The sequence below is a fragment of the Dipodomys spectabilis genome, unplaced genomic scaffold (assembly GCF_019054845.1).
Source record: "Dipodomys spectabilis isolate Male_0828 unplaced genomic scaffold, ASM1905484v1 ptg000024l, whole genome shotgun sequence".
In the NCBI taxonomy this organism is placed as follows: domain Eukaryota; kingdom Metazoa; phylum Chordata; class Mammalia; order Rodentia; family Heteromyidae; genus Dipodomys; species Dipodomys spectabilis.
Window position 1 is genome coordinate 32,906,652 of NW_024870701.1, and position 22,478 is coordinate 32,929,129.

Below are 22,478 nucleotides of genomic sequence, written 5' to 3' on the forward strand. Positions count from 1 at the left end.
GCCAGCATGCTGGCGTACCATTCTGGTTGCCACTTCTGTGCTCTGTGGCCTCTGACAGGTTTCTTGACCTACCAGTTGTGCCTGGAACACAATTGGTGGAGGGCACTCCTTTGTTATTTCCTTTGTAATCTTGAGTTTCTCCCCAGAATTCAGCTGGGGCTTCTCCCCAGAAAGCTTTGATGGAGTCCATTGGCCAGAGATGTGATTGCATCTAGAACATGTCCAGCAGAGAAGAGAGTCCTAGAAAGAATTTCTGCCTGAGGTATCAAATCTCATATGATAAGACTGTCTTTTTTTTGTAGTTGGTCATGGAGCTTGAACTTGAGGCCTTGGCGCTGTCCCTGCGCTCTTTAGCTCAAGGCAAGCTCTCTACCACTTGAGCCCAGCACTACTTCTGGTTTTCTAGTGGTTTATTGGAGATAAGAGTCTCACGGAGTTTCCTGCCTGGGCTGGCTTTGACCCATGAGCCTCAGATCTCAGCCTCCTGAGTAACTAGGATTACAGGTGTGAGCCACCGGCACCTGGTTTAAGAGACTGTCTTAATGGAGCCTTTAGCAAAGATCAGTGCGTGTCTTTGCCTAAACCTGTGTGATTCTAGTCAGTCTTTAGTCATTAAAAGTCCCAAGAATGAAAGCATTCTGCATTTACATTCTGGTATAAAACACTGTTGCTGGCTTGCAGTGTTTCAACCTGTGGAAACTCTTGCCATCCAGGCAGTAAGGTGGACTGCTGGTTTTCCATGTCCTGAGCTGTGTCAGGAAGAGCTTTCAGATGAAGAATGGGAATGGAACAAAGGATAAGAATGTGGTCTCAATGGAGTACACTCATAAACTGACATGTCCAGTTTATGAAACACCTTTGTACAACTACCTAAAGGCAAGTTTAATTAAAAAAAAATGCTCTTCTTCCTATTTCCTGGAGTTTATTTTGATAAATACTATTTTTTATGGTCAGACACATAAGCATTGCACCTTTGTAGTTTTAATTTAAAAAAAATAAGCAACAGTGGCATTGAATCCACAATGTACTTAGGTTCACTTCTCCTTTTCATCTAAATTCTCTAACACTACACTGATTACTGAGGGAGTCTGTCTTTATGTCAGTTGTTAACACCTCTCCTTTGGTAGCTAAGTTCAAAGACAAAGTATGGGATCTAGAGCTAGAGCTGGGGGGGGGGGGGGGGAAGGAGGCATTGCTTTTTTTGTTTTTGCTTTGTACGTTTATTGTTAAAATTGCTTGCAGGAAATTTGATTTTAAAACTCCTCCTAACTAGAAATGAGACATGTATCCTGAGAAAATTATCTTGAAGTCTTGAGAATTTAAGACAAATTGTACCATAAAAACAGAAGCACAAGATTAAACAAATGGGTCATTAAATGAACCCAGTGACACATTTTTATTTCAGTCTAAAGTTCAGTCTCAAATCAGTTTACTTGTACCTAGTAGAATCTATAAAAATATTTGCCTTTTTTTTTAACAGATTATCTTCATTTGTTTCTTTTTTTTTTTTTTCTTTAGCAAATCTATCTTCCTTTCCACAAGGAAGCCGGTGGAGCGGTAGTAGTTAATAAGAGAATGACAATTTTGCCACAGATTTTTCTGTTTGCTTTGTTTTGTTTTAAAGATGAATCGCTTGACAAGAAATCGTCTAAGGCCTTTGTCTGGGCACTTTGTGCAGCTGTGCAACTTGGAAGCAGATGTTACAAATAACTTAATGGCAGGCTAGGCCCCTGAATCTAGAATGGGCCAGGGACCTCTTCATTCCTATGAAAATATGCAGACCTGTAGATCACCATTGGCTAGTCTGTAAAGACATACATCTGGCGTGAACAAAAGACAGGGAAGGCACGTGTGACCATGACAGTGGCTCAGGCAGCCCACTGCCTGTCCTGCGACAGCTGACCAAGTACTTGGTCCCAGCAGCGACCTGACCACACTGTTTATTGACCTGGGCCTCTTTCTCCTCCATCTTCCATATTTGTTTTCTGACATCAGCAAGTCAGGAACATTGATTGCCAAGGATTACCAATGGCCCCCTTGAAGGCTGGCTCACCTTGCTGATAGGAGAGTCTAGGAGCCTGCTTGTTGTGGGACCTCTTAGAGATGAGTGCCAAGCCCTTAGTACCTCAGTGGCCAGATCTCTGTGGTACTGTCACACACGGTGCACTGTCCCCCTGACCCACACCATCTTCATTGCCAGTCATTCTCTGCTTAGTGCCCTCTCAGCCTTTACATCCCTCCTTGCCACCACTATCCCACTGTGGCCTGTGCTTCAATGACAGGGGCCTTCTGCCTGTTCCCTTGCAGCTCTCTTCATACCTCACTGCTTTAGCCTAATGCTTCTGCTGCACTGCCCTTCCTTGCTACCTGGCCTCTCCCAAACTCCTACTTGGTGGCCCTGCTCTAGGATTCCATGTTCCCTGAATTTATCCTCACCTTAGCTCTTGGCAGACGGTGGTGTTTCCTCCCCTCGGGAGTCCTGCAGCTCCCAGTTGTGTAACCCCATAAACCACTGAACACCAGAAACGTGAGAGTGACTAAGAGTACGTGGTCCAAATGGCTGGCCTTGACCTAAAGAGCCAACCAGGGCTGACCCACAGTGCTGTGCGTGGCCCACATCCGGTTCCCGGAGGTCCTTGTCAGCCACTGCCATCCGAGAGTTTACTGTGTTAAATTCTTTAGTGGAAACTGACTTCCTGTGGTTCTCCCTTGTTGACTCTATACCTAAGATGCTTACATTGTGGAGCTGGGGAGCTGAATGGGCAACCTGGGGGCAGCTTGAGGCCCTAGACCCATTTCTGCTGGCCTGGGGCTGCCCCTGCAGGGCAGCCTTGGCTGCCAGCATATGCTCGCGCTGCCTCTCCTCTCCATGCCTTCCGCTTTTGTGCTTCCTATGTTTCAAGAAAATTGTCCCTTTAAAAAAAGATGGTAGGGGTGGCAAAGTGGCTCAGTGGTAGAGAGCTTGCCTAGCATGCATTAAGCCCTGGGTTCGATTCTTCAGTACCACATACACAGAAAAACCAGAAGTGGCAATGTGGCTCAAGTGGTAGAGCACTAGCCTTGAGCAAAAGCAGCTCAGTGACAGTGACCAGGCTGAGGTAAGCCCCAGGACTGGCCAAACAACAACAACAAAAGCAAACAAGCAAACAAACAAAATCTCTAGTACTAGTACCAACAAAAAAATAAAATAAAAAAGATGGTATTCCCAATGGCAGATACAGCCAGCAAGGTATAGATCATCCACCCTGCTCATCATGGCTTTACCTGTGAGTGAGCCCTGAGATTTTGTGGACCTAGAGATTGTTTTAGTTTGTTGTTATGTCTCCAGGACACAGCTTACTCTCTTTTGGTGAGTGGTGGGTCTTTCCCTCTTTAAACAGCAGAGAAGCTGACAGTATCAAAGCCACTTTACACACATACACACACACACACACACACACACACACACACACACATTGTGCTGGTACTAAGACTTCCTTTACTTTTTTGCTCAAGGCTGGTGCTCTACTACTTGAACCACAGCTCTAATTTTGGCTTTATTTGCTGGTTCAATGGAAATAAAAGTCGCATGGACTTTCCTGCCTGGGCTGGCTTTGCACCACAATCCTCAGATCTCAGCCTCCTGAGTAGCTAGGATTATAGCATGAGCCACTGGTGCCCACCATGGGTGTTTGTTTGTTTGCTTGCTTGCTTGCTTGCTTGTTTTTTTTAATAAAAATACTGAGTTTGATTTGGTTTCGTGATCTGGTGCATATGAAATGAATTCTGATAGGAGCATGCCCAGAGAACATTTACCTTGTGAAAATGCAGTGAAGGAACCCAATCTGTTAACCTGGGAGCAGTTCCCTGTTTTCATTTGAGGTAAGAGCAGGCAGGGTAAGAGGCAGCATGCAAGTGAATGCCTAGTGAGTACTTTAACAGAACCCCCTAAAGACCACCTAGTCTTTGTTCTCATGAGACTCGCTTCTGGACCCCCATACTGAGAGTCATGCCCTTGCTTTTCTGCCATTCAGTGCAATGCAGCAGTGCAAGGATGAAGAGCCAGCTTGGAAGCCAGCCTGCTCAAGCAGGAGCCTTGGCAGGCCACGCCTAGTAGGAAGCCACTCAGGTTGCTCATCTGAACTGAGAAGGCTCAGTGAGTGAGGTCTGCCTCCTAAGGCTGCAGCCTGGACACAGAGCCTGTGGGGGGTAGGCACTGTGGAAGAGTTTTGTGCTACAGAGTTCAGGGCTGGGCTCCTGACTTGTGGTATCTGGATAAAGTTGGACTCATTTGTTCAGTTTAGAACTCTGATGAGCCCCTAGCAGAAAAACTGGGGTGTATAGCTGTCCTGTGAATTTTTACTAAAATGCAACTAAGTTTATGATTCATGCATAGCCTTTCAATACCAGGTTAGGAAAGAGCAATTTGAGTATCGTTGTCTTCTGGAGATCACATCCTCTGTCCTCCTTCCTGTCTGCCTGCAGTGGGAGGAAGAAGAAGAGGAGGAGGAGGTGGTGGTGGTGGTGGTGGTGGTGGTGGTGGTGGTGGTGGTGGTGGTGGTGGTGGTAGTGGTGGTGGTGGTGATAATAATGATGATCATGATCATGGGACAAGTAGCCACACCATGCTGCCCACATTAGGCAGACCCACAATTTATGACCAGTGTTAAGTAACTTTCCATTTCTTTGTTGATAGTACAGTTAGCTGACATTTATACCAGCTTTAAAATTATGACAAAATCAGCCAGATGCAGAATGAGCAAGCCTGTTCCCCAGCTCTGTGTGTGAGGGTGAGGTGTGAGTCACAGGGGGGGATGGGGGGAGAGTAGAAGGGAGAATAGGCCTACGAGCTGGGAAGCAAAATTTTGGTTAGTTTCCAGGCCTTCTGGCTGACTGCTACCCTTGGTAAAACACACACAGTTTGTTGGCATCTCCCTGCAGCCTTATGCAGGACAAGGTGTCCCCAGGTTGGGCTGTGGAAGATAGAGTGGAGAAATACTAGAACTGAAAACCTCATCAGAAAGATTAGCTTGTCTCAAAAGAGGATATTCTTAGGAGAGGAACACAAAGACACAATACCTATAGGTATATGATCATATAAAATAATATCCAAATAAACTCCAGGAAATGGAAATAGGAGGGTTTTTTTTTTCTTGCTTGCTGTTTTTGTTTTCTTTTGCTTTTGTCTTATTTGTTCGTTGATCTGTCTTTGGGAGAATAAGGAGGGGCACAGAAATGGAGAAACAAAGGGTGAACTAATGCAGCCATGGAACTGACTAGATACTATGTTGAAAATTAAGTATGCAACTTGTAGAAAGAGATGGGAGAAAAAAAATGGGGAGAGAGGGAGGGAAGGGGTGACATTGTTCCAAAAGAAACATACTGTTGGCCAGGCGCCACTTACTCATGCCTATAATTCTAGCTACTCAGAAGGCTAAGATCTGAGGATCATGGTCAAAGCCAGCCCAGGAAGAAAAGCCCATGAGACTATTATATCCAATTAGCCACCAGAAAACTGGAAGTGTGCTCAATGTAATAGAGCACTAGCCTTGAGCAGAAAAGCTCGGGGACAGTGCCTAGGCTCTGAGTTCAAGCCCCAGGATTGACCAAGAAAAGAAAAGAAATAACACTCTTTATCTGACTTATATAACTACAAGCTCTCTGTATATCAATTTTATAATCACAATTTTTTAAATGCATGAAAAAAAAAATATTGACTAGTCTCATTCTTCCATGCAGCACCCAACCAATGCTGATTTTGATCTCTTGTTATCCTTTATGCATCCTTTAGAGGAGACAGGTGGTTTTCCAATTAACCAAAAAAAAATACATATTTTTAACCAAAAAGAAATTCCTAAACCTGCAGTAAGACATTTCTATAAATATTGTTCGTCTTTACCTGCTGGTTTTCTAAATGGAAGAGAAAGGATTTTTTTTAAGTGCGTTTGGAAAATTGTTTCTGTAAATGAGACTATTTCTTAGTAAAGCAGCAAAGCGACCGTCAGAGCCCAGAGTTTAGAATGTGGTGATCTGGATGCTCCCTTTGGTTTTTCCTCACTGTGGGGTGAATTGGGTTATGCATAAAGAATGTTCCAAAGCCGGGCGCTGGTGGCTTACGCCTGTAATCCTAGCTACTCAGGAGGCTGAGATCTGAGGATCGCGGTTCAAAGCCAGCCCAGGCAGGAAAGACCGTGAGACTCCTATCTCCAATAAACCACCAGAAAACCGGAAGTGGTGCTGTAGCTCAAGTGGTAGAGCACTCGCCTTGAGCTGAAGAGCTGAGGGACAGCGCCCAGGCCCAGAGTTCAAGCCCCACGACCGACAAAAAAAAAAAGAATGTTCCAGCTTCAGTGCCGTCATAATATTCCATGTACATATGTGAAAATGGAACTAGGAAAATTGAGGGGATGAGTAGGGTTTGGGGTGATGGGAGAGGATGGTGAAAGGGGTGATGCTGATCAAGATGCATTGTACTCGTAAGCTGACATGTTGAACTGGAACCCCTTTGAACAACCATTGAAGAGAATGATTGTAAAAAAGGCGTTCAACTTCTCTGTATCCTGTGTGGTGCAGTGGCTGTCAATGTTATCTTCTGATCTGTGCCTCAGGTCAGGCAAGGCATGGTGTGGCTCCCTGTGGTCCAGGCCACGGGCTCCCGAACCTGAGTTCTTACTTCAGTGGAGACCTGGGAATGTCTCCTGGGACTCAGCCCGGGTCCCCTTTAAGTCAGGAAGAAGCACACTGCGTGGTAGATAGTGACATGAAGGGACATGTGTGTCCAGAATTAGAGACCTAATCCCCAAATGTGGATTAGCCAGCAATGCGCTTACTGGATTGAAATGACTTTTTAAAAATGAGCTGGCGTCAATCAGATCTGGTAATAACTGATCCACATACACGGCCTGAGACTCTCAAAGCCAACTTTATAGCGTGCTATATTCATTAGCAGGTTCCCAACATTTCTGTATTGTCTCCATTTTACATTGGGCCCAGTTCTTCCCCCAAAGCCTCAACTGGCCTCACATTTCCCCTCCTGATCAGACTCCCAATCCTAGGAAATGAGTCCTCACTTTCTGTTTAGAAGGAGGCATTAACCGGTGTCAGATGGTTAAAGACCAGATGCAGGAACATACCAGCATCCAGTTCTGATGACAGTTCTCTGAGTCTCGTCTTGGCCCTGTGCCTTCCACCCTCCCTGCTGCCTCCAGCGTCCGTTCCTGGACCACTATCTCTCTGCAAGAAAATCATTGTTAAGACGTGCTGAGTGAGTGGATGGAAGCATTAACTCTTTGCCCTTTTCTTCACAGACGCGAGACGACTTCCTGGGCCAAGTGGACGTGCCTCTCAGTCACCTTCCGGTAAGGCCAGTTACATGTTTTCTGATGGTTTCTAGCTGCTGTGTGTGGAGTTTGTTCTCTCATGGTGGCTCCAGTTGTCACTCCATAGAAAGTAGTCCTTTCAAGGCGTCAGAGAGACTAACTTGGCTGTAAACCTTGCCTGGGTCTGAAATCTGTAAGCATTCCTATCAGCATCACCATTTCCTCTCCCCTCTCCTCATGCAGAATGGCATCTCCTCTGTCCACTCCTTTTTTTTTGTACTTGATTCTTTGCTCCCAAGTCCGTTGGTTGGTTTGGCCTGATGCTGCTTCCCAATGCTAGAGGTTCTCTTGCTGTTTCCCTAGATAGGCCACTCTTTCCTAGGTGTGGGTGGAGTTAGGACTGCCCCCATCAACATGGAGACAGAAGGGAAGACATGGTTGATTCTGAGTGCACTTGTCCCCAGGAAACACCCACTAGCTTTAGGGTGTGTGGTTCTGAGGCCCTTCTCTGCCCAGATGAGCAAGGTGGTGAACTATAACTGCAGTTAGGCGTGTGACCCACATGCAGGCTGTGGGAACAAGACCTGGAGGCCTTCGTGGAGGCAGGGCATAGTTTTCCAGGTTGTTCTACTGGTCCGCCTGACCACTTTCCTCTAAGCAGCACAAAGTACCATAAGTAGGAGAGGATGGTCAAATACTTCTTCCTTACAAGGTGCTGTGTTTTTAAATGCTTTGGATGAGCACATAGCATAAATAGTCTATAAACTAAAATGACTTAAAGCACCTAGTGCCTGCCTCCTGCTCTGTAGAAACCGTGGCTATTCTCCTTCATCAAATGCCAAGAAAGACTGTCTTTACCAGGAAAGCTGTGAAGATGGGTTACGAAGGAATGAGGCTTCGGGCAATTTGCTCTCACTCTCTCAGGCAAGCTCTTAAGGAAAAACGGCTTCAGGTGAATTTCCTTCCAGAGGATTGAAAGTAGAAGTGAGAATGTTGAAATTTTTTTGTTTGTCTCTGTATAAAAACCTGATACTTTCAGGTGCTCTGAGAAGGCGTATTTTGTGTGTCCATGTGGTGTTACTTCTACTTAGGCTAGTCCCATAAGCCATCATTTTGAAGAAAGACTTTATACATTCCTGCGTCAGATCAGTCTCTTACCATGCTCTGATCTGAGCTATACAATCCTGTGTTTAAATGGTGTTCATTGGTTGGCTACTTCTTCTGTGGGTCTCCCCAACCACCTGTTTCCCCAAAGGAAAAACCACATCGCGGCCTCATGAGAGGCTGAGTGAAATTTTCAGCAACCTTCCTTCACCAATGCCTTGTTGTGTGTGATTTAGTAGTGAATGGTTTTGGAAGATCGAACCTGACTTCTACAGAGTAAAAGATTTGTTCTTCAGAGACTGAGTCAATTGAGGGAATAGTTTTTGTATTTCGCATGGAGGTAAGAGTGTACTTGCAAAGAAGGAACTGGTGCCTAGGCTCAGTGCTAGAATAGAAATGAGTCTATTCAGAACATTGATTGAAGAACAGTTTATGAGGCATGAGTAGGATCTGAGACATAATACGGGAGGGTACACAGTGAAATGCAATTTTTTATATGATTGATATACACTAATAAATTTGGGGGGGGGGGGGTCCAGTCGTGGGGCCTGAACTCTGGGCCTGGGTGCTGTCTCTCAGCTCTTCAGCTCAAGGCTAGCGCTCTACCACTTGAGCCACAGCACCACTTCCCGGTTTTTTCTTTTTGCTTATGTGGTGCTGGGGAATCGAACCCAGGGCCCCAGGCATGCAAGGCAAGCACTCTACCACTGAGCCACCTTAATAAATTTTTTAATTTATTAAGCCCTATTAATAAATTTTTTAAAAGAAAGTAAGCACCAGCTGCTCACACATATAATCCTAGCTACTTAAGAAGCTGAGATCTGAGGATTGTTCAAAGCCAGCCTGGACAAAAGTGTCCGTGAGACTCTCATCTCTAGTTAATCACTAGAAAACCAGAAGCAGAGCTGTGGCCCAAAGGGTACAGCGCTAGCCTTGAGTTAAAAAAAAAAAAAAAAAACTCAGTGACAACACCCAGGTCTTGAGCTCAAGCCCATGATCAAAAATTTAAAAATTAAAATTAAAAGAAATAGATTAAAAAGCACCTGGTGAGAACAAAGTACCCCAACATGAGTAAAACCAGTGGTATAACAGATTCTTCCACTAATGTAAATGCCCAAAGAAAACTCTACGTTAAAGCCCTATGAGCCCATACTTCAAATTGACTCACTTTTTGAACCAGGATGGAACTGTGGTGGTAGAACCCAAGGAGCATATCTGAATTGATGTTGGCCTTTGGGCCCAGGATTTGAGGGTCTGTCAATATGCATATCAAGCCATTTATTTATGAGAATACTGTGTAAAGCTTGCAGTGTTGTTCATTTTGTGGGATAATGCATAAGAGTGAGTATGTAAGGTGGCTAGGAGCATTTGAACCTGTTTTGTCGAGTGCACAATGGATGATATTCTTTCCTTCACAGCTACACATTTTCATGGCAGATTATATGTGGTCTGGAAATCCGTTGTTTGTTACTTTGGATCAAAGGAAATAGAACAATGGAGAAAGTACCCCAGTTGTAAAGGCAGAGGTCAGTGGAGGGGTTACAAATTCTGATTGGGTGATACTTCTGGAGAGTCAGGATCCTAATCTTTGAGAATGGATCAATGAAGTGAGCTCTCCCTCATATAGCTGGGTGCCACCAATACTGAAGCTACCTATAGCCATAGAGCATTGACATATAGTTGGAGTAGTGGAAGAGCTGAGATCACAGTTCTACTCCAATTTAACTAAGATTAAACCCTAAGAAAGCCACATGTGGCAAGTAGCACATGTGAAAATGAAGACAACAAGGTGGGCATCAGTGGCTCATGTCTGTAATCCTAGTTACTCAGCAGGCTGAGATTCAATCTGAGGATCACAGTTCAAAGCCATTCCAGGTAGGAAAATCTTATCTCTAGTTAACCACCAAAAAGCCAAAAGTGGAACCATGGCTTAAGTAGGTAGATTGTTAGCTCAGAAACAGCATCCAGGCCCTGAGTTCAAGCTGCAGTACTAGCAAAAAAAGAGAGAGAGTCAGCATTCTAGCCTTATGAAATAAGTGAGTCTCAATTTCCTTTGCCCCGAACCATACCTCTAACTACTGAAGGAATAATGAGTGGGAAGATTTTCAGGCCCTCCAGAGTTTCATGGTAAATCTTAATGCTTTTGTTCTCCACCTTGAACTGTTTCTAATTCTGCATATGTAATGAACTAAGAATATTTAACTTGCATAAGATTAGACTCTGAAATTTGAATCCTAGAATAAAGGTGAAGATAAGTTTTCTTATATTAAAAACTGCTTCTTAATAAAATAGTTGACTGTTCCTCCATTTTTTACCTACATATTCATATATTTGCTTTAAAAGCATTAGACTGGGAATGAGACATTACTTGGTTGTTCAAGATAATACAAACCAACCAGGTACAGTGGCTCCCACCTATAATCCTAGCTACTCAGGCAGCTAAGATCTGAGAACTGCAGGCAGGGTGTGGCTCAGGGGGTACAATGCTGCTGGGCTTGAGTGAAAAAGCTAAGACAGTGCCGTTGGCCCTGAGTTTAAGCCCCATTACTGGCACAAAAGGGGAAAAAATCACTATCTCTGCCTTGCTTCTTTCTTGTCTCTGGGATGCCACCCTTAGGGAATGAAACTCTTCTCGATATCATGAACTTGATGGGCAAAAGTCAACAGCAGACGTGAGTTTAGCTCATGATTGTTATGAAATTCTTTTTAAATCATTTAAATGCTCTATTTTATGTCTGTAAGTTTGTAAAACAAATACTGCAGACCTCATGACTATTGTTGGTTGAAGAACTCTTCCTTGTTGAAATTCTAGAGGCCAGTTGCTATGGTTACTATTGGATATTGGTGTTTGCAATGTAAACCTCACTCTCACCATCTTAGGCTTGTCTTTCTCAAGCTGTTCCCCACCCCCATAAGTTCCCTAACCCAAAGAAACTTCCTAGGCAGACTAGAAGGTCAGTCTCCGCTTTTGTCCCCTGTGGGCAATTGAGTACAAGCACTTCAACATCATGGAGTGCCTACATGTTCCCCACAGCTCCTTGTCAACACCTGGGCACCTGCACCAGCACCTGCTGTGCTGGGTCCTGCGGGTCTTTTGTTTTTTGTTTTGGGGTACCAGTCTTGGGGCTTGAACTCAGGGTCTAGGCACTGTCCCTGAGCTTCTTTTGCTCAAGGCTAACACTCTGTCACTTGAGCCCCAGCACCACTTCTGGCTTTTTCTATTTATGTGGTACTGAGGAATGGAACCCAGGGCTTCATGCATGCTAGGCAAGTATCCTACCACTAAGCCACCTTCACAGCCCCTCCAAGGCCAGTGGCTCTCTGTCAGAGAGACAAAGAGGAGGCATCTGGAAAGCCAGAGACAGGCTGACAGGAAGGTTGTGCAGCGAGCGCTATGCATGGTCAAAGTCACTGCTGTCCTGTGTTTCCAGCTGAGGTGGCTGGAGGAAGCACCAGACAGCTTTCTTGTTACCCCTTGAGCAGGAAAGGGAAGGAGCCATAGTGGGAGAGAAAACCGGATCCTTTTCCCCCTTTGATCATAGATTCAGAGCTTCCTACTTTTATCAAATGCTTCCAGATGAAAGAAAATTTTTGAATTATGATTCACTTGTATTCTTGGCCACCAGTGTCTCTCTTCCCAGTTTTATTTGTAGGGACAAACAGATAGGAAGTAGGTTCAAGTTGTCTCAAATGGTAGGACCTCTGTTTACTTCTAATCCAGATCATATGGCTCATCTTGACTATTTCTTTTGCATTTTAATTCCTCTTGAGAACTGAGGAAAAAGATACCAGAGGAGAGGAAATAGGAATTGTAAGATGACACTTTATTTAGTCCAGAGAATTAGGAAACACAAATCCATACTAGGCTTTAGTAGTTGAGAATCTTACCTGTCAGGCATTGCTGACTTCCATCTGGGAGATGGCTAGCTTACCTGGTAACATTAACCAAGTTAGTATTCCTTTCCTGGCCCCTACTTGCCTGCAAAATGGGAGTACTGGTCTAGTTGGCAGCAAGCTTTTATCCAGCTCTGTGGAGCTGAGGAGCTCTCTATTCCCAAGCAGAGGCTGCACAAGCCATGGTGGTATGTGCATTACCTAGGAGATGCTGTTATCGGAGCCCAGGCAACTTTCATGTTCACATGAGCTCAGTGTATCACCGCCTTAAAAGTTCATACAGTATTTGATGACATGAACCTACTAATTGTGGATAAAAGTAAACCCACAACTTGAAATGACAACAGATTGAACTTCTAGCAGTTATGCCTCTGACCTTTTCCTTCTGTCTCTCTGTCTGTAGAGCCCCCCACCCACCCACCCATTCTCCCTCCTCCCCAGCACAGAATCTCCGCATCTCTAGGCAACACGCTGGGTGTGGAGAAGCTGTTTCAAAACACGAATGTGCAGTCTGCTTAGGTTAACCGTGGGGTGTTTGAATTTGAGTTTTTCTAGATTGGCCCATTTCCAGGGTGTCCAAGTTGTGTGATGCTCCCCCTAGACTTAAGCATTCTTCTACTCCTCTTGTGTTTGTGGCTGTTGGCGGGAACATATTCCAACACATCTGTAGGATTCGCCATCATGGCGGTCGGAGGGACTCGAGAGGCATTACTCATTCCTGAGAGTGTTCTTCGGGTAAGGATACCTGGGCCCAGCAGTCAGCCAGTTATCAGCAAGGCTGGCCCTCTGCCCTTGCATTGATGTGCCTCTGGCACTGCCAGGGGTGAATGGGATAGGAGTAGCCTGTGGCTTCCGGTGGCTGAAGCCAGGTTTTGGATCTGGGGACCTAGGGAGACTTTCTCCCTCCACTTAGCCAGAAAGATCTTTCCCTTACTCCATGTTGAGATTGCACTTCTGATTAGACAAGCACTCTTCTTAAAGCGACAGCACTAGCTAGCCGGCAGATTGTCTTTGGAACTTGCCTTCATCTGTGGCAAATGACTTCCCACCGCACCCTCAGTGCCGTGCTGGGAGTCTCCATGTGGCTCCGCTCTGGGGAACGTGGTCAGATTGGAAGCTGGGTAAATGCCAAGAAGAGCCTCATAGTTGTTGACAAGTTACTTCTTGTCCAGGCTAGAGGATGCCCGTGAAGGGGAAATTTCATTTTTACCACTCTACTTTTTCTTGCTTGGCATTGAGTTGGTAATGGACAAGTGGCATGAGAATACAGAATTGGCTGAAGATGGTAACAGCCAAGTTTGGTAAAGTGTGTCAGGCACACCCTTTCAAGGAGGAATGTAATGGAAACCACCTCAGTTGATTGGTTTAACCCTTACTACACCCTTGTAAGATGAGGATATGGGAGCCCAGAGGGGTAAGGACCTTGCCTTGAGGGTCAACTCTTTAAGTAACAAAGCCAGAGCACAGATGTGGGGTTTGCCTCTTGATGGTTGGTTAAATCTGGTGGTGGGTTAAGTCTGAGTAATGTGTGGACAGATGGCCTTCCAGAGCCCTCCGAGCTCCGTGCTCTTCTCCTTACTCCCAGGTGCCCTGCAGCTCCTAGAATTCTCACTAACACCCATGGATTGTTCTGGAGTCTCTGGGTACCCTGACCCCAAGCTTCCATTCTCATTCCTCCCACCTCTCCTCCACCTATCAAGATCTCTCTAGTAATCTCACATTGAACCATTTATCCCAAGTCTGACAGGGTACAGCCTTCTGCAGTGCCCGATTTGCTGTGCCTGAAATTCTAGAGAATAGGGCTGAGCTGGCCCCGTCCCTTTCCAAATAGTTGTACCCCTACGGACAGGTACTGTGTGCCACCCACAAATCTCTCACACGTTATTGCTCCAAAATGATTTGTTGGCTGAATAAGTGGGGGAAAGGAATACTAACAGCAATATTCTTGATTAGTAAAATTTCCATTATAAATCATGTTTATTTTAGAACCCTTTCTTATTCCCAAAGTGTCTTTGACTCTTGTCAATGATAGTAGATCGCCAGGGTCTCAGGACTTTCTGTAGATCAGATGAATGTATCAACTGCTTGGCCAGCAATGTTCTTGACACCAGTGAAGCAGTGGTGAACAAATCCACAGCCTTTCTTTTCATCCCAGAAAGATGATGATGAACTAATACATGAACAATTGAACATGTGTGTGTGAAGGAGAGATGATTTGATGATGAGATCAGCTGTGGTAAGGGTAAGGGGCTGGGTGGGAACTCCAAGAGCAAGATGGTTACATGGAAATAGACATACTATCTTCAGTCAGCTGTCTGTCCAGTAGAGAGACCTGCCAGTACATGGCGCTGTGGCAGCATTAGACATGATTTGTACACACAGCAGGTGAGGCTAAAATGGTTGGAATAGGAGTTTGTCAAACAGAGTGGTTCACAATGAAGTTAAAGGTAATTAAAAAGCACTCATCTACCAGATGGATCATAGAAGGAAGTTTTATCTTATTATAAGAGAGTAGGAAGTCATTGGGAGTTGAAGCAAGGAATAACATAAACAGATACTTGCAATGCAAATGTACATACACACACCTCTACCTCTGATATAAGACGTGATTATACTTTGTTTGTCCCTATTATTACAAAAGTAAATGTTTTAAATTGCATTTAATTAAAGAGTCTAGTTGAGATTTTACTACATGCAATAGTTTTTAAATAGCATTTGTTTTTCCAATTTCCTGCTTTGTTGAAGCAACCAGCTTTGTGCCATTAAAAAAAGTACCAGTTTCATTTGAAATGAACAGACATCTCAGATACAATCACAGCTTCCTGAAAGACATCCAGCAGAGCCGAGTGCCAGTTGCCCATACCTGTAATCTACTAGCTACTCAGAGGCTGAGATCTGAGGATCACAGTTTGGAGCCAGCCTGGACAGGGAAATCTGTGAGACTCTTAACTCCAATTAGCTACCAAAAAGCTGGAAGTGGAGCTGTGGCTCGAGTGGCAGAGCTCTAGGCTTGAGCATATAAGCTTAGGGACAGTGCCCAGGCCCTGAGTTTGAGCCCCAAGACTGGCACTAAAGTAAAAGTCCAGCAAAAGCTGATAGGTGCCACCTGGACTTTGTGCTGGAGAGAACCCATCATTTCTTTCAGACTTGTGATTTGGTATTTTAATGTGAGAAATTAGCTGTTGTCAAAGATTAGATCTTGCGTTTTTGTGGTAATCTTTGTTTCTGGAGTCACAAGGATTAAAGACATTAATGCTCATAGTGGTCCAAAGCTAATAAGCTCCTGGAGGTCGAGACTGTAGCCTGCAGTTAAAATTACACTTGGCAGCCAATGGCTGTAATTTTGTCATTTGTCTCTGGCTGGAGTTGGACTCCCAGAATCTGGTGTGGATAGCGACATCTAGTGGATCTTAAGGATGGATGGAGTCTGTGGCCTGTTTAATCATCTAGTACCAATTGAAGAGTTGGCTTTTTGTGCACAAGGACTATGTTCTAAAATAGCAAAACATCTCCTCTATAACCCTTTTTGGTGTGTCCAAAATATGAAATTTTCAGGATTATTGCTTTTTTGTCTAATTTCATTTTTCTTCCCATAGACAGAAGACCCCACCATGGAGCGACCCTATACATTTAAGGACTTTCTGCTTCGACCAAGAAGGTAAAGTTTAAGTGGGTACATATAGGGGGTTGCCAGTCTTTGGTGCTTCAGATACTAAGATCTTCCCTTCCCTTCCCTCCCCTTCCCTCCCCTCCCCTCCCCTTCCCTTCCCTTCCCTCCCCTTCCCTCCCCTCCCCTCCCCTCCCCTCCCCTCCCCTTCCCTTCCCTTCCCTTCCTTTCCCTTCCCTCCCCTCCCCTCCCTCCTTCCCCTTCCCTCCCCTTCCCTTCCATCCCCTCCCTTCCCCCTCCCTCCTCTTCCCTCCCCTCCCCTCCCCTCCCTCCTCTTCCCTCCCCTCCCCTCTCCTCTCCTCCCCTTCCCTCCCCTCCCCTTCCCTTCTCTTCCCCTTCCCCTCCTCTCCCCTCTCCTTCCCTTCCCTTCCCTCCCCTCCCTCCCTCCCCTTCCCTCCCCTTCCCTTCCATCCCCTCCCTTCCCCCTCCCTCCTCTTCCCTCTCCTCCCCTCCCTCCTCTTCCCTTCCCTCCCCTCCCCTCCCCTCCCCTCCCTTCCCCTCCTATCCCCTTCCCTCCCCTCCCCTCCCCTTCTCTTCCCTTCCCTTCCCTTCCCTTCCCTTCCCTTCCCTTCCCTTCCCTTCCCTTCCCTTCCCTTCCCTCCCCTCCCCTCCCCTCCCTTCCCCTCCCTTCCCCTCCCATCCCCTTCCCTTCCCTTATCTCCCTCCCTCCCCTCCCCTTCCCTCCCCTCCCCTTCCCTTCTCTTCCCCTTCCCCTCCTCTCCCCTCTCGTTCCCTTCCCTTCCTTTCCCTTTTCTTTTATGCCAGTACTGGGGCTTGAACTCAGGACCTTGTTCTTGCTTCGTTTTTTCACTCAAGGCTGGTACTCTAAAGTGCCATACTTGCCCTTCTGGTTTTTTGAAGGTTAATTGGAGGTAAGAGTCACACAGATTGGTCTGCCCAGTCTGGCTTCAAACCTGCAATCTTCCCCTCAGCCTCCTGAATAGCTAGGATTGCAGGCTTGAGCCACCAGTTTCTGGCAAATACTAGGGTTTCTGAAGACAATTTCAATAGTCATCATAACTGGGAAGGATGTAAACAAGTCAGACCTTTTATAACCAGTTTCCTTCCTTCATGCAGTCATAAATCTCGAGTGAAGGGATTTCTGCGGTTGAAAATGGCCTACATGCCGAAAAATGGAGGTCAAGATGAGGAAAGCAGTGAGCAAAGGGACGACATGGAGGTATGGGGGAACAGCTGCAGGCCCGGGCCTGCCCTGGCCGAGGCCCACTCATGTTCCACTGGAGACTGCCACTGAAGGCAGTGATAAAGCGATACGTGAAAACACTTCCATATGCCCCTGAATGTGTCTTCAATAGTCCACCAGTGCATTTGTTGTTGTAACAAACGCATTTTGTGTCACAGCACTAACAATTGGAGAGTTTGTCCTTTAGATGGTACAGCATGATCATTTGTGAACAGACAATCCGGTTTCTATCTACAACCCTCCTCCCCCACATACACATACACATACAATCTACAACATTCCAACAAGTTAGGCTGTTACTGTCTTGGACTTTGAACTCTCTTAAGTTGCTTATAGCACTTGAAATTGCTTTGGAGTGGACAGAGTGCTTTAGCAGATCTCTCTCCATTCCTGATGCATATAGTCTACAAATATGGCACGTAGGTAGGCGATTGCTTGTATTAGGAGAGGTCTCCTCTAGAAATTGCTGTTTGGGAATAATTAGCTATCCAGAGAAATTTTTCTTTTTGTCCTGCTGGCATCATGACCACTTCATTTTCTGGTCATATACCTGTACCCTAGGTCCCGGTGGACCTTCTCAGACAATGCCGTCTCATTAGACATGGTTTTTAGACATTGTCCATTAGGCGTTTTTCTCACGTTATTCTGCAAACCCACATGGAACACGGCCTCTCTGTGGCTGTTTTCACATCTGTTTGCAGCTGTTGCGTATACGTGACACGTGAGTGATATATTGTGGGCAGTCTGACCAACCTCCTCTGACCAAGGCCACATGTCTAGGCACTCTTTCACCATGGGCTCAAGTGGGTGGTAGGCCCCAGGGGAGGTAAGATTTGGTAATCCCAGCAACAGATTTTCATGTCAAATCCAAGGAATTTTTTACACTCTTCTTGCCTTCCAACTGCAGTAACCAGTGAATTACATGATTTTCCAGTGGCTTTGCTAGGGGATGTTAGGAAAGCAATACTTAATGCGTAAAGTATGCGCTGTAAAAGTGCACCTCTGATCGTGGTACCATGAGGCCTGTTTGTGCAACAGCTTCCAAGCTACTTCTGGCTCCTAGACTAATAGCAAATGCACAGTGGAGGCTTTGCCACCTCTTCCCCTGGGGATGAGCAGAGATGTGCCCCCCTGGTCGCCCACACCGAGCTTTGTTACAATGCATGTGCATATGGTACCGCTTTAGCTCATGGGGTTAGGAGAATGCCAGTGGTGACAGCTGTGACAGGCCCATGTCATTACCTTTGCTCAGCCCTGGAGACCTTCACGTCAGAATAACCAACTGAAATGTGAAAAGAGTACAGGGAGACTTAAGGAACTGATTCCATAACTCACTCCATGTAGCCCCCACTTCAGTACAGATATCTCAGAGAGTGGCATGATTAATTTGCCTATTGGTCCAAAACAAATTATTTATTTTTGTCGATCGTGGCCTAGGTGCTGTTCCTGAGCTTTTCTGCTCAAGGCTAGCACTCTGCCACTTGGAGCCACAGCTCTACTTCCCGTTTTCTGGTGGTTAATTTGGGGTAAGTCTCATGGACTTTCCTGCCTAGGTTAGCTTTGAACTGCAATCCTCAGATCTCAGCCTCCTGAGTAGCTAGGATTATGGGCATGAGCCACCGAAGCCCGGTAAGGTTTTTGAGACTTTAAATGGATTTCTTTTAAGTTTTTGAGGGTAGTATATCAAATTAGGACACAGGAGGCCCTTGCAAGACCCAGAATACAATAGAGCAAGGCTAAAGACTTGGAGAATATGCTGTAATTGTCTTTTCCCCAGAATCTGAAGACCAGCTTGAACTCATGAGCTTCCATTTGATTTCATTCCACAGCACGGGTGGGAAGTGGTAGACTCGAGTGACTCAGCTTCTCAGCACCAGGAAGAGCTTCCTCCTCCTCCTCTGCCCCCAGGATGGGAAGAGAAAGTGGACAATTTAGGCCGCACTTACTATGTGAACCACAACAACCGGACCACACAGTGGCACCGACCGAGCATGATGTGAGTACCACAGGCTGTCAGGGTCACTTGGACATGACTTGCCCCACACAGTTAGATGCCAGCATAGCCACTCTTACATCAGTAACACTGCCCTTAGTTCAGGTACAGCTGTAGAATTGTCAGGTCCACGTGGCAGGATGCTATTCTTAAAATCTATTTTTCCTAGATTTATCTTAATTTGAAAATTATGTTGTGAATAGCTTCTTCCCTCTTACTCAGCTTCCTCTCCTGATTGAGCCAGTATGAAAAACAGCAAGTTTTCCTTTAAGTTTTGGAATTCCTTCCTTCCTTCCTTCCTTCCTTCCTTCCTTCCTTCCTTCCTTCCTTCCTTCCTTCCTTCCTTCCTTCCTTCCTTTCTTCCTCTTTCCCTCCTTCCCTCCCTCCCTTCTTCTCTTACTCCCTTCCTTATTTTCATTACTTACCAGTTTCAGGGACAAGGGGTGCAGTTAACCCTTTGGTTTCTGAGGAAATTTTAAAAAGTCTTTAAGGAATCTTATTGTTGGATCATATTTTATAGCAAGACCTAAATCTATTGGTGTACAATGAAAAGCAAATTGAAAGTACTAAAGAAAGAAAATAAATTCTTAGAAAGTATGAGCTTCCTAGTAATAACCAAGAGTTATGTTAAGAGTTATGTTATGAGTTACTTTATAATTTTCCATTTACAATAAAGGCAAATGTATCCAATAAGATAATTTTCTGTCCAAACTCGAAAAGAAATATGTTGACGATCCTTTTTATACAGGTGATAGTAATCTTGTGCTCAAAGGAATTCTTTTGGTTTAGGTGTTTTATTTTGGTTTACTGGTCTTTTTGGAGACAGAGGTTCAGTATGTAGCCAGATTGTCCTTGAAATCATGCCTGCCTGCCTTAACCTCCCAAATGTTGGGATTACAGGAATGTTCCACCATTCCCAGACTTTGAAAGGACTCTTACAAACCCCGTATCTTTAGAAATTACAAAGATATTGTAAATGAACAAGAAAGTGGGTAGAGAATGTGGCCACTGGTGGTATAGGTTTTAATTAATTTCCAGCTAACATCTGCAGAATTGGGAATAGCACATAGTAGATTTTCCATGAGTCTCTGAGAAGGTCTTGTGTCTCACTGGTCTTGGTTACTTTGGATTGCCAGGTGACCATTAGCTCATTGCTCTCAGCATAAACATCAAGATGCTGGGGCAATTAGTATACATGGAAATGACTTCATTGATTCATTCATTCCCATTTCGTTCCATGAATGAACCATAGCTGTTGGGAATATGGAAAGCATTTGACTAGCTCTTTGCATCTGCCTCAGCTCGTGAAGAACCTTGCAGCCCATACTCTAAGCAATATGCCACTCTCCTTGGCCGATTAGGACAGAGGTATCTTACTCAGATACGCACAGAGGTGCCTCCAGAGGTTCAGGTGAAACCAGAATCACACAAGACCATGGAAACTAGACCACTCACTAATCACAGCAGAAGAAACACTGATAGCTGATACATACATGGAAAATTGTCCAACTTCATTCATCAGGACCATGCAGATTGCAAGTGTATATTTGGGGAATAAATAAATAATTGCTATGTTTTTTAACCTCAAGTCCTCAATGAGAAAACACTTCACACATTGCTTAAATATTGTTTAATCACCTTGGTGATTTTTGTGATGGCTTCAAAGGTGTTTACGTATATCCAAACTCTTCAAAACGGGTCTAATTTCTTATGAGTCAGTTGAAAGAAATACTTTGGTGTCACTGTCCCAAAGAACCAAACTAAAGCAAACCAACACTTTGTATGATGGTGGTTCATCACTCATCCAGAGACCAAAGGAGATGTTCTGATGTGGGCTTGCTGTGGTTTAGGAAGAAGTCAATGATGTGACTGTCCCCACCAGTAAGGCACCATTGCTGAAGGGAGAGACTGAGCCAGGAATGACACCTGCAGAACTCCATGCACATAAGGAGGTCAGCCTGTCCATGGGCTCAATTTGCAGGGAGCAAACAATAGAAGGAAAAAGTTTCTACAAACAGCCTGTCTGTCACCCCTGCACATTCATGGTAATCTGAATTGACCTAAAGCCCCTAGATCCAAAAACTATCATTACAAGTTGTGTTGATTCACTTTGCTATCATGAGGTACTCCTATAATCCCAATACTAAAGAAGCTGAGGTAGGAAGATCACAAGTTCAAGGCCAGCCTGGGCTGCATAGTGAGAAAACAAACAAGACTGTCTTAGGAAACAAGAATGCTAGACGTACAAAGTCCTAGGATCAAAATATTTTCATCATTCAGTTTTCACAGAATACCTTAGCACTCTTTAGAGGAAAATTGATATCATTAGAAACTACTGTTACCAGAGTTCGAACTCAGGACCTTGTACTTGCCAGACTTCCTTCCTTGGGTAGCACTCTGCCATCTGAACCGTACCCCCAGCCTAACTTTGTGCTGGTTATTTTGTAGATAGAGTTCATAGTCTTTTCTGCCAGGGTTGAATTCAAACTTTGATCCCCTAGATCTCAGCCTCTTGTAACTAGAGTTACAAGTATGAACCACTGGCACCCCACTGGTATCCCTTCTCCTCCCAAAAAACAATTAAGAACTCCCGGGCAGGTGGCAGTGGTTCATGCTTATAATCCTAACTACTTAGGAGGCTGAAACCTGGAAAAATTGTGGTTCAAAGCTAACCTGGGCAGAAAAGTCTGTGAGACTCTTATCTCCAACTAACCAGATGTGTAAGGAATACCAAAAGGTGTGTATCTGTTATAGGCATCTGTCACTTTGGTATCCATAGAGAAAGAAGGAGTCCTGGATTCAGTCCCCCATAGCTACAGAGATGACTATGTACCTGATGAATCATCAGAATACTGTGACCCCTGCTTTGAAAGCTGTGTTTACCTGATTAAGATGAATTGTGCATATACTATAGTCAGAATGAGGCTAAGAGTTCCCTGTTTGTCAATATGTGACACCAGAGTCTTAGTTGGCATGTGGCTGGCCCTGAGTAAGGGTTGATCTAGTTGTGATCTTGTTCTGAACACCCCTGATCTTCTCGCCCCCTCTCACCCTGCGGTCAGGGATGTGTCCTCCGAGTCGGACAACAACATCAGACAGATCAACCAGGAGGCCGCACACCGTCGCTTCCGCTCACGCAGACACATCAGTGAGGACTTGGAGCCCGAGGCCTCGGAAGGTGGAGAGGGCCCTGAGGTAGGCTGTGCTTGAGCTGCTTCAGACTTCCTGTTGTTCATAGGATGCTTCTGTGTTGTATCCCTCCTCTCAGCCCTGTCAGGAACCAATCACAGCTGACTGATTCCCATCTGGCTCTTAACA

The 22,478-nt window shown here is 45.1% G+C and overlaps 1 protein-coding gene across 3 annotated transcripts in view; it reads left to right on the forward strand.

Annotated features, from left to right (window-relative positions):
• The window catches only part of Nedd4l (NEDD4 like E3 ubiquitin protein ligase), a 306,373-nt gene that overhangs the window by 223,806 nt on the left and 60,089 nt on the right, over positions 1–22,478 (forward strand). For all 3 annotated transcript variants that reach the window (XM_042675088.1, XM_042675089.1, XM_042675090.1), the window contains 5 exons: positions 7,287–7,337; positions 15,893–15,954; positions 17,041–17,143; positions 18,997–19,163; positions 22,223–22,355. In XM_042675088.1, the coding sequence (XP_042531022.1) occupies positions 7,287–7,337; positions 15,893–15,954; positions 17,041–17,143; positions 18,997–19,163; positions 22,223–22,355 (516 nt within the window). The remainder of the gene's footprint in view (positions 1–7,286; positions 7,338–15,892; positions 15,955–17,040; positions 17,144–18,996; positions 19,164–22,222; positions 22,356–22,478) is intronic.